General features: G+C 38.0%; 1 protein-coding gene across 7 annotated transcripts in view; it reads right to left on the bottom strand.

The window, feature by feature from the left end:
* Nucleotides 1-901: 901 nt before the first annotated feature.
* The window catches only part of IPO11 (importin 11), an 82,215-nt gene continuing 70,156 nt past the window's right edge, over nt 902-12,960 (bottom strand). For 6 of the 7 annotated variants that reach the window (XM_032097292.1, XM_032097291.1, XM_032097293.1 and 3 more), the window contains 3 exons: nt 9,764-9,859; nt 6,237-6,321; nt 1,052-1,216 (listed from right to left, as the gene is read on the bottom strand). In XM_032097292.1, the coding sequence (XP_031953183.1) occupies nt 1,052-1,216; nt 6,237-6,321; nt 9,764-9,859 (346 nt within the window). Of the gene's footprint in view, nt 1,217-6,236; nt 6,322-9,763; nt 9,860-12,960 lie in introns of all 7 variants that reach the window. The other variant, XM_032097289.1, reaches the window with a different exon arrangement.

The raw sequence follows: 12,960 nt of genomic DNA on the forward strand, positions 1-12,960 counted from the left end.
CATCTTCAGATAGAAATATACATGGATGTTCTCTAACAGTTCAAATACAATTTAAGTGTTACAATCAAAGTTTCTTTTTCTCTCAGACGATTCAAATGGGAATTATCTTTCTCTCATGAAGGACTGACTATTTCTGCTCACAGTCTAACTGCTTTCCTAAGTCCTTCTGTTTGTATGGTTGAACATACAGTCTAGAAAGAGCAATAGAAAGGGAGAAAGCTACAGATCTACAGCATTAAAGGAATCAGCTCCTGATACTGAATTACAGTGCTGCATTAACAGATGGTTTCCATTAATATACATTAGTAAGTTCCTTCAGACCTCTGACTTTGTGACAGACCTCTGACTACATGACAGTTAAGGGTGTGGTAACCTGTTAACCCCCCGATTCTGTGATGCCATGTTCCCCCTGTTGCCTGCCCTAGCCTTGACCACTCCCTTGGTTTCTCCCTGCTGGCTCCTGTACCCCAACCCCGCCCAGGGACCGCCCCTGGGCCCCTGGCAAAACCATCCCGCGCATGGACCACAAGGTCTCTCTCTCTGCCTCCGAGGGCACAGGGATAAGATGTGAATAAAGCCATCTTACCACCCTCATGGGAGACCTTTCTCTATCTTCTTCATCACCACTGCATTGTAACACTGCTGGCTGCCAGAGCCAGATCGAGGGGCTGTCTGAAATGGACTCCAGGATGCGACTGGTCGCACGGCCCTAGGAAATCCTCGCTGTGCTCTCAGGGAGCTGCAGCCTGCTAGGCAGAGTCAAGCGGTTACAACATAAAGGTACTAAAAAATGGTACTACCTAGGGCAGCATATATCAAGTTACGAATCATGGAAATGCTAGCTTAATGATAAAACCCTTAATTGACCCTTTATTGTTAAAAAAAACCCCAAAGAGCATAGTTTAATAGCAACAGCAGAAACTTATTTTTATTCTATTGTCACAAGTTATTTTCACCTTTCATCAGACTCATCTATACAAGACAGAAGGCTAGGGTCTTTTCATATTTTTTGAAAGAAAAATTTGACATAGAAAATATTTTTCCTGCTTATTTAGAAGACTTGTAAAAATTCTTGTAGTTGGGCAACTATTTCTGTATCCACAGTTTCCATAAGGGCATGAAAACCTTGTTCTCCCAGTAATTCCTGCTGTGCCTTTAACTTCTCATAGATGAACTGCTGCAATGACACAGTGTGTACCGGGTCCTTCAATGCAAGCTGTGGAAAACATGTAAATGAAAAATATATAATAATGCATTAAAAAATATTCTATGACTAACGCATTTTGATTATAACCACAGCTCAAGAAAGAAATCTGCTTTTATTTTCTTTGTACTTACTTGAGAAACAAGAGGAAAAACTTGTGCAAAACAAAGATCAAATTGATTATTATCAAGGCAAATATCAGTTTAAAACTATTTGAAACCATGTCAAATCATGCGTCTTACACTTTAAGGTTTCACACTTCTACAAGATAAAACAATTTCAAAGCTGCTTTATTAGTTACTGCTCAATGAGGTTCCTGTAATTCCTAAAAATCAATCAGATCTTACCAAGGACTTTAGTGATGGCATGCACTATGGTCAGTTTTATTTTATTAGAAAACAAAACACTGAAAAAGCTGAACTTGTTTAGACCACATGACAAACAAAAGAAAATGTTCATATGTATAAAGAATAGACACACTTCAGTACTGATATCTATAACCTCATCAATCCAGCCGGATTATACAATTTTCTTTTGGAAAGGGAAGGACAGAATATTTGTCACTATTTTCCCACATTAGCTGCCTTTTAATGGAAGTAAAAATAGGTAAAAGAGACTACATTGACAGAGGATGTATTGCAAATGTCAGTGTCAGTAGACACGTGGGACACGTGGGCAGGGCTCAGGATACCGATAGTTATGCCGCATTTGTCCCTCAGTCCACCAGGCTGGATGGAAGGGGATGGGAGATGGGGACACCTGGTACTTCCTGCATCATATAGAAGTAGGATGTTGAAATCAATGGCAATTAATGCAGACCTGTGATCTGTTCATCTTAGTGTCAAACCCAAACAACACTACTGTTTATGCTGGAAGGTCAGGAAACTATTTTGCTGTTTCAAGGTAAAACATGATCATTTTATTACCTATTCTTACCATTGCACTCTTTTCAAAGGGGAAGTAATCACAGTAATAGTTTGGTACTCTGTAGGGGTTTTTTTAGCAAATGTATTTTGAACCTCTAGAATATAATAGACTTTTCTAACAAAATTCCTGCATCACAACTACTCTAACCAAGATTTGTTGAAGTTACTGGCATCCTTTTGTAATTTAAAAAAAAAAAGATTGCCTTGATCAGGAAAGAATCTACCAGTTTCTGAATGATTTGCATTTGTTCACCTAAAATCGTCATTTAGGACATATAATGCATTTGTAGTTAGTTTTTGTAAGTTCATAGCTCTGAAGAGTCATGTATAAAATTACTCTAAGGAATTTTGCACAGAACAACAGGTATTTAAATACAAGTGTTCTTATCCTTGTGACCCTGACCAAAGCCACTAAATCATACCCTCCACAACTGGAGGGTATGATTGAGTGGGACAGGGGAGAGAAAATATAACAAAAGGCTTGTGGGCTGAGATAAGAACACAGAGAGATCACTCACCAGTTTCTCCTATGAGCAAAACAGCCTTGACTCAGGGAAATTAATTTATCACCAATCAGATCAGGGTAGGGTAATGAGAAATGAAACTAAATCTTAAAACACCTTCTTCCCTCCCCTCCCTTCTTCCTGGGTTCAACTTTAACACTAAATTCTCTACCTCCTCTGGAGCAGCTTGGGGCTGGACAGGGGAATGGAGACTGCAGTCAGTTTATCACATGTTGTTTGTCATGCTCCTTCCTCTTCACACTCTTACCCTGCTCCATCATGGGGCCCCACCCACAGGAGACAGCCCTCCATGAACTTCTCCAATATGAGTCCATCCATGGGCTGCTGTCCTTCACTAACTAATCCAGTGTGGATCCCTTTTTTTCCACAGGGTGCAGTCCTTCAGGAACAAGCTGCTCCAGCATGGGCTCCTCTCTCCATGTGCCCACAGGTCCCGACAGAAGCCTGCTTCAGTGTGCACTTCCCCCAGGGTCAGACTCCTTTGGGTATCCACCTGCTCCAACACGGGCTGCAGGTGGATTTCTGCTCCCCCACTGACCTCCATGGGCTGCAGGGGCACAGCTTCCTCACCATGGTCTGCACCACAGGCTGCAGGGGAACCTCAGCTCTGGCACCTGGAGCACCTTCTCTCCTTCCTTTCTCGCTGACCTCGGTGTCTGCAGAGTTGTTGCTCTCACATATATTCACTCTGCTCCCTGGCCCTCACCATTCAAAGCAGTAGCACTCTAAACCAGCAGGGACTCCTGTAGTATGATTACTGCTTGCTGCTGGAAGCATCATCTACTGTCTGTAAACCAAATGTGACTTAGAAGTCTTCAGACCTAATTAAGGAGTTAATACACTAACTTGTTTTCATTCAGATAGTCCCATCAGGATTTCAAGTAAATGAAAGAGTTTCCTGCAACAACAACAAAGTTGATTTTCTTTCGCTCTACTTCTCTGGAACTTGTATTCAGAACTAACAAAACAAATGAAATAGTTTGATATAATGAGTTTGCCAACAATATTAGACAGAGAGCTGCAGTCTTCACTGACTAAGCAAACAAAATTTTAAGTTTGGAAGAACAGTAAGCATAGCAGGCGAAGGACTATATATTAAGTATGTATGCTGAGCTCCTAGGCATGTGGCCATAGTTGTTTTATTGAAATGTGCCTGATTCTGATAAGGCAAAACAAATCTATTTTCCAGTTAAAAAAACACCAGAAAATTCCAACAGCTTCTTAGTCAAAACAGCTACAGACAGGAAATAAAAATTTGGCCAGTAACTACACACTATTGAAATGTGCTTTATGCTGCTCAGTGAAAACCTGGATTTGATTAGCTTTTCATTATCTTTACAGATTGATCTTGAAACTGGATACAGGTGCCCACCTTGGGGCTGGACTAAAGAAACTTCCACCTCACGGGTTGTAAACACTGGCTTGAAGCAAACAGTTGAGAGGTTTTGCTGATTCCCTTTAGGTTGTTCTTGATTTTCTTATCACATTACATATTCGTTCCCTCTTTTACTTTACCAGCGGTATCTGCTACTATAGTTTTCAGGTGGGTGTGTGGACTGGTGCTCCTACAGAGAGGAAGAAACTTCCATCATATGTAGGTAGGAATGGGCCCAGGTGATGTTTTGTTTTTAATCCAGTTTTTAAAATCAAATGCTAGCTGTGCTTTCAAAGCCATGATTAACAATTCTGATTATTATCTGACACTTCTGCTACTAGTGACCTACCCAAAGGACCTCTACAATTTTGAAATTAATAGCCAAGTGTCACATCTCAATTTCTGCACCATCTACAAAGCCATATACAGAGCTTTTTCAGTTAGGATTCAGAATGAATTTATAGCAAACATTCATAACAACTACAGCCCACTTGCTTTAACAGCTGCAAGAAATTGCATTTGAAAGAATAAGAATATAGTGTATACTAGAGTTAGCTGAAAAAATGACAGTGTAGAAGGCTTAAGTCAGAAATATATCAGGAAAAATTAACTAAATATAAGAACAAGACTAAAATAGACAGTTACTCTTACAAAGGAGGCTTGAAAGGAGAAAAACAAAGGATTTCCATAATGCTTAGGAATCTAGAAAACACAGCAACCATGGAAAGAGTTAAAATTTAGTCTATGAAATCCAAAACGAAAATGAAGCTTGGATGTTCATGTATGATTATTTATTCTCTGTAAACCTTCCAAGAAAACAAAGGCTGAAAAAAGGTCTTTAAGCCTACTGTTAAAGAGCAGACGAGGAACAAATCACAAGCAATTCTTAAGAGAAAAAAGTGATATGCAAAGGAAGATATATGCAAGGGAAGTAAACCAAGACCTTCGTTGTGGTGTTGTTATCAGTTTGGTGAAGCTCCTCCTTATCAAAGCACATTTATCTTTATGCAAATGGCCAATAACTCTGTATCGTATGTGATTCCCAGAACAGTTCCCTCGCTATGACTGTGTTCATTGACAATATAAGGTGTGTTGTATCCTTTAATGATACAGGATAATTCAGTGTACCCTGCTTTTCATTTTGCCTGACATATCCACACTGAAGGTAGTCCATAGCAAATCTAACATGTCTAAATTCCTCAACATATATCCAAAATATTGAAGTTAACCTGCAACTGAAAAATTAACATCTGCAACAAAGCCATTAAAACTTCAGCCAGGCAGCAATGAAGTCTGACTATATTCAAATAAAACTAGGAACAAAAAAGCATTGTAGATTTAAATTTACTTTGCTTTTTAAATCTGATTAACAAACAAAACATCCTTCTCCCTGTTGATATATAGATATATATTGATCCCTATTGATAATCATATATACATTATATATCTATATTGAGAGATTATTCAAAACCACTAAGAATAAGTACTATAACTCTGCAACAAACAGCTAGAATTTAAGCCCACAAGCAAGAAGATAATTTAACAGAGTCCAGAGATGCTTTTAAGAGTAACAATTACAGAACTATGTAATACATTTTTAAGGACCACAGAAAATATTTCTGCATTTTGTTTAAATCTGAAATTGCAAGTCACTAGGAATTTCTCTTAAGGCATTTCTAATAGCAGAATAATATGGAAGTATTTTTGCATATTTTTAAATATATAGATATATTTTTTTATATTGCTTTTATAAATATATTCCTATATATTTATTAGTATTTAAAAGAAAAATCTACTAACAAACCACAAGTATACACTGGCTTCTTTGTAAGAGTTCTTTACATTAGAAAAAAATTCTATGCAAGCATATGAATTCTTTTAAATATGAGAAATTTAGCCTGCCATGACATTTCAATAAAGTTTAGCTCTCTGTTTTTTTCAATAAATTCTTTCTATATTGTGTTAGTATTGTAATGTTTAGATCTTGTGAACAGATGGTGTTTATTTTGATAACAGTTACCAAGATGCAAAAGGAAAGCAGAAGCATAACTGCTGTTGTTGCAAGGTTTGGCATTAAATTTTCTTTTTTTGATCCAAAAGATGAATTTTCCAAGAACAATAGATCAACCAAACCTAAAAACAATTTAGTGTAACAGAAGTGAAGCACATAATCAGGTCTATGACTGAATAACAGATCCAAAACTTACCATTTTTTTCCTTTTATCTTGTTCTGTGGGAGGTTCCTCATCTTCTGTAACCTTCGGCTCTTCAAAATGAGACATTAACATGCAGCTAAAAATGGGAATAAGAACTGTTTTAACATATACTACCATTAAAAATAATTTTAAAGCACTTTTGAAAACACAGAACAGATAAGAGAGTTTTCTGAAAGTCAGGCAATCTAATAAAAAGTAATTTTTTTCTGAGAACAGTGAATCTAATGAAGCCTGAATGCATGTTCTCTGTCACCTCTAACCATGCAACAATCTCAGTTATCCTCCATATTGTAGCTTAAGTTGTGGGTTAAAAATGCATTTGTGCACATATAAAACAGACTACATATGGCTTTAAAGAAAATAATATAGAAAAACCTACTATTCCTAGCAAGAATTTTCCCCCCTTTTCAAGAAAGTGCTAGACAAGCACTCTATGCTAAGTCAAAGTGGTACATATACAAAGATTGCAAAGATGTCTCATGGCATTCATGTTTTTCTGTGAGATCTTTAACAAAAGGACCTGGAAACTTACAAGGACAGTGCTATTGGTTCTGCAATAAAATCTGCAAGACACTGAACAAAGGTTTTAAACTCATTTTTTGTTTTGCTTCACCCTCAGTTGGCAAGTACAGCCATATTTTAACTATTATAACTATTATTTTTGAAGTAAGTATAAAACCAGAAAATATGAAGAAAAAGACCCAGTTTGAAAGTCAGAGGTTTTCCTGTCTGTTGAAACAGTCTGAATGGACTTTATAAAGGCACTGACAAAAGCTTTCCTGTAGCAAACATGCCTTTCATTCTCTTTACATGCTCTATGCTGAAAGAATTGACAAATATTCCACCACTTTATCCAATCTTTTCCTGGAATTTCTACCTTAAAAACCAAAAGGATTTAAAAAACACTCAGGCAATGACTATTTGCCACCATGCATCAGGTATGATTTAAGACACGAAGGACACATAATTCACATATTACAAAGCACCAAGACAGATGCAGATTATTGCTCATTTTCAGTCCTGCACATTTTTAATTGCTGCATTCCACTAGCATGTGAAATGCTCCATCAGTTAAGATGAATAACCCATTTTGAAGTTACTAAAATGAAAAAACGGTTGTGATTTTTTTACGTGGTATTACATGATTTTACATGAAAATATTCAGACTTACTCTGTTTACATAGTTAGTTTACCATTAACATGTGTTTAGAGCTGTATGAAACACTTGCCAAAGAGCATGGCAAGCAGAGTCAAATGCTAACACAGAAGCCATTTCTAGTAAAGGGATTAGTTATTTCAAAATAATACAGCTAATTGCATATCTCCTCTGCTCACAAATGGCTGCTTACATCTCAGTTTATTAAAGGAAAAGGAGACAAAAATGTCAACTATCAAAACATACAAGATCGACTTAACTTTTTCAGACCTTCATAAATTTTAGGTACCATAAAATTCAAAACACAAGGAGAGGAGAGAATAAAAGAAGAGATGATGATAAAATTCGGAAAAATCTGGGTATTGGTGAGACAAGACCAGAGCAATGGAATGCTCCCCTTTCCAAAATATATGAGGTTTGTAAAGCTCTCTTGTAATTATCCCTACAATGAGAAACATGAACACTAGGAAACCTGAGTGTAACCCCTTTGTATTGTAAGATAGTATAAACATTTCCATAACCTGATTAAAATCCAATCTAAATCTAAATCATGACAAGACTTTTACCTCTTCCAAAATCTCACTGCTTTAACTACAACAGTTTCTTTAAAATCCCAGTTTAAATGTAGTCATTTAAAGTGGTTAAGCCACTTAAGCCATTGCTGTTGTTTACAATTTTCCCTGTACATGTTTACCCTCTCTTCATCCTTCAGTGGCTGAAGTTCTATATTGCTTCAGCCTTGATCTTCCTGTGTTAAACACACACATCATTAGATTTCCTGCACTACAATAATTAGCTAATATGATAATCAGTGGACTATACATTATCTTTTTTCTGAACCAGTGTGGATTTAAGCCATTCTTCTTCAGTCTGGAGAGCCACAACAATGCACATGATTTCAGATGACTGCTCTCACTTTACTTCCAAATGATGTCAAAATATATTACACAAGTGTCAGACTCTTTCAAACAGCTCTTTCAGTACCTGTCAACATAAGTATGTCCTTGGTTCAGTGTGGCTATATTTTATGAAGTAAAAACAATGCCCAGAGTTCGGAAAGTAGTGACAAGTTCTACAAGCCTTCAGGCTTAAAATATGAAATAAACTAAGATGAAGTTTATTTATTTCTCAGTGAGAACTCTTTTCAACAAGTGCTGGCAAAGCAACATGTTTAGAAATAAAAGGGACTCTGTAACATTGTCTCCAATGGTAAACAAAACACAGTGCCAGACATTTTGCATATTCCCAGACTTTGGAGTTACATCTTCTTTACTGAGAGTCAAGAGTTTGGTGGGAAGTACTTTGGCAAGTAGTTCTTAGGCACAGTTCAGGCTCAGCGTGAGCGTGGACTGTTCTCAACACACAGCTGTGTGCGTACCACCTGTTCAAAGTGGAGAAGAACTTAATACATTGCATTCTGGCTGTTCTGTGCCACCTGGTTTCAGTGGCAGCAAACATCCCCTTAAGCAGTTAATTAACTAGCTCAGATACAGTCTGTTCCTTCAGCATGTAATGATCAGAAAGAAAATGCTTGATTCTTAGCATCAGAGCATCCATAAATTCTGTTATTAGCATATACTGTCTGTAAGAATATCCTGCAGGGCATCTGTTTTTAATGTTTTACAACTCTCCATTCTAAAAGTGTATAATCATTACAGAGATAAAAATGACATTAAGATCTCTGTCCAAAAAATATCTTACTATTCATTAGGTTGTTTTTTTTTTCCAGCTTTGATGGACTACCACCAGTAACCAGAGAACCTTCAGGAAATGAATGAGTGTGGTGCTGGGAGGCATAGCACTGTGGACACCCCCAACACCTTCCTGCCACAAGCAAGCTCTTGCTCCTAGCTCGGGAAACTGTCTTTTGAGATATATCCTGTAGCAGCACATGTGTTACGTGGAACAACTGGAGAACTGTCCTTGTGGGATATGCTTTCAAGTTCTCCAGGACATGAAATATTGTACACTAGCTAAACTCACATAAGGTTCATGTCATACGCAAAGAAACTCTGAGCTACCTCTGAGCTAGGGTGGTCCCTATCAACACACAAGCTTGTTGTATTGAAATTTTATCAAGTAAGCAAAAAGCAAATCTAAGCATATGAATGTTTTAAGACATCATTTAGTAGATAACTTAATGGACAATATAAAACTATACTGTCATTTTAAGCACTCTTTCCCCATTGCAATTGTTCTCTTTTAAGACCAAAAGTTTCCTGTCTTCCTAAAATACGCACTCTTGAGGAAACAGAACTCTAACAAGCACGTTTTAATTGCCTACAGATTTTTCAAATCAAAACACTTCATATAAAACAGTATTGCTACTGTTAAACCCAACAAAATTAGATGTTCTGCTTACTCTTTGTATGTTCCTGTTTCAGAATCTTCAGTCATAACATCGTGCAGTCCTTCCACTGAAATGTTGATGATACCACAAAATTTATCTTGGATAACACTGTAAAAGAACAAAATTTATTTTGGATAACATTGGGAAAGAACAGGAAAGTGACTTAGCTAAAGGAACTGCACAGGAAATTTGCTCAGCTGTAGAGTACATTTACTGAGAGGTATTTTCCTTGCTTACTGCTTAGCTGAGCATGCTATCAAGCAACTAATTCAGTATTTTTCTTTAATTACAAAAAGGCTTCAAAATACACAAGAAACATTATTCTTAAATATAATAAAATGTAATGTGCCACTGAAAACCTAGAAGTAACTGCAAATGGAATAGAAGAAAATAAACATTAGCACAGGAGTCAAGAACTGAGTGGGAAGGGCATGCTCCTGCCAGCAGGGAAGAGAGTAGTAGCTTCTATTCCCAACACATTTACACATTTTCTACTGTCACTATTCAATGCATAAACCTACACAACCCCTGAGCAATGGCTGCTTGTAAAGAAGATACACTCCCCTATTTACCAGTATTTCTTCACCCTCTTAGGCAGCCAACTCCTCAGAGAGGGTGGAAAAACCCTGCACACACCCAGTTCTACAGGAATGTCACTCTCCTGACTGTACAGAGCAAGATCAGACAGGATTTATCTGTTTAAACACAGGCACCTCCTGCCATTTGACACACAAGGCTATTTAACACTAATGAAAAGGGCTTATACGTATCACTTGGGACTTAAAAGGCATGAGCACCTTTACTCAGCATGACCTGAAGGCCTAGATAGGTCCACAATGCCCAAAATTGCACTAAACATATTTACATTTGCCCCTGCCTCGAGAAAGGATGTGCCTGTAGGCTAAGGGTATAGAAACATGATCTCCCCATGATGGATAAAGTCGGTGCCACCAGGTGCTAGTTAATGGAAAGCAGCCAACTGCTGCTTCTGCTCTGTTTCCTGCCGCTGTGGATTTAATGCCAGAGACATGCTATTGTGGAACCTTGGTTCTTGGACTCCTACTCTGGGAACTGCGAAAGGGTAAAGACAAACTGCAAGTGAAAGGATGTTCATCTCAGGAATACCTCTAGCTACATGCAGCAAAGAAAGAGAAAGGACCTAACTGGTGATGGTAAACTACAACTCTTTTCCTGGGACTGCCATTGACTGAAGCACCTTACTGCTCCATTTGGATTTCAGGCTCAATTCTCCCAAAAAGATGCTGCTGCTCCCTAAGAGGCAGATGCAGAAGTAGACACATTCCATTTATTTACAGGCACTGAACACAAAGTTCATATATTGTAGTTTGATTGTAACTGATCATTGTTTTAACACTGACACATCAATTTCTTAATATTCTTCCATTTCCTTTTCTTATTTGGGATGAAAACTGAAGACATGCATAAACTGTAGCTTCTTATACAATAGCAACTGCTTTTGAAAAATTTCTTGTCAGACACACAACAGAATTTTACACATATGACAAACAGTTATATAGCAATAGATGCCTTGGAAAAAGTGCTTATGAAGCTAGAATACAAAGCATAGAAAATATTTCTTTATATTTGTTTTGATAAAATTGTAATTTCACTCATGATCATTTGTTTCAAAGGGATTAGTTTTTTTCTGCTTTTTAAATTCAGCTACTGTTGTATGCCAGGATCTGAAGTGTATTTTGTATCATCAGTCTTGCAACTCCTGATTTCCACAACATGAAAACTGACATAATTTTTACTGCCTGATTGTCAGCTATGTATTTTAAAAGACACTCCTTTGCCAATCACATTCAGAAGAGCAAAGTATAACATGTTGTGAGACTGAATCCCTGTGAGGTTCTGCAGACAGCAAGCAAACAACCTACTGACTTCACAGCACAGCTGAGAAAGCTGAACAGTACCTCAGCCACCTGCACAATGAGCCCTCCAAGACACAGCAGGTTTCTTCACCAAGTCAGAGGTCCTGCCTACCACACCTCCCATTAAGACTCTTTTGCCTCATCCTCCTCTTTGAAACACTTCTCTAGGAAAATGCCATTGACACGGTTAGTATTTTCCAACATGAGTAAGGTTAATATTTTCCAACAAGCTGCCCTCAGATTCACATCAATAGTAGACAAGAGCCATTCAACTGAGAACAAATGTGAACATTTTGCACCCTGGAAAAGTAAACTATGCCCCATTCATACACACTATTTAATAATAGAGGTTGCTGTCCACTACCTGTATTATTTCTTCCTTCCAAGTTTCATGAATCCCAGAATGGTTTGGGTTGAAAGGAACCTCAAAGGTCACCTAGTTCCAACCCTCCTGCCATAGGACCAGGCTGCTCAAAGCTTCAACCTGGCCTTGAACACTTCCAGGGATGGAGCATCCACAGCTTCTCTGGGCAACCTGTTCCAGTGCCTCAGCACCCTCACAGTAAAGAATTTCTTCCTGACATCTAATCAAAACCTACTCTAAGTTTAAAGCCATTCCCCCTTATACTATCACTACAGTTCCTGAAGGAACAGTCCCTCTCTGGCTTCCCTGTAGGCCCCTTCAGATACTGGAAGGCTGTTGTGAGATCTGCACACAATCTTCTCCTCCCCAGGCTGAACAGCCACAACTTTCTCAGCCTGTCTTCATAGCAGAGGTGCTCCACTCCGCTTATCAACCTTGTGGCCTCAGGACTCGCTCCGGAAGTATCCTGTCCTTCTTATATTGAGGGCCCCAGAGCTGGATGCAGCACTCCAGGTGGGGTCTTGTCAGAGCAGAGCAGAGGGGCAAAAACATTTTTCTTGGTAATTCCTCAAAAGCACATAGGGAAATCATTAATTTCTTGGAAAGGATATTCTTACTTTATGATATAAATGAGAAATAGTATTTCACTTCTTTCTTTAGTGGAAGATTCATGACAGTTTTTCTTTTTTTTAAGGAAAACAAAGTATGTAGAACACCTTTCAAACTGCTTGCCTGCAGCTTTCAGTAAACCTAATACCTTTTCTTTTCTCCCCTTTCTTTTTTCCCCCTTGCAGGAACCCAGAGTGCAGAGAATATTTCTCTGCCTGTTTTGAAGGGTTTTATCCCACTGAACAACACTGTTTTTGACTTTCGTCCTTGGAAAAAACTGCCTACTCTTAGAGAAGAATTAGAAACTACACTAGTGTAAATTAGGTGATAGGCTACTATGT

The sequence above is a fragment of the Corvus moneduloides genome, chromosome Z, assembly GCF_009650955.1.
Source record: "Corvus moneduloides isolate bCorMon1 chromosome Z, bCorMon1.pri, whole genome shotgun sequence".
NCBI lineage: Eukaryota > Metazoa > Chordata > Aves > Passeriformes > Corvidae > Corvus > Corvus moneduloides.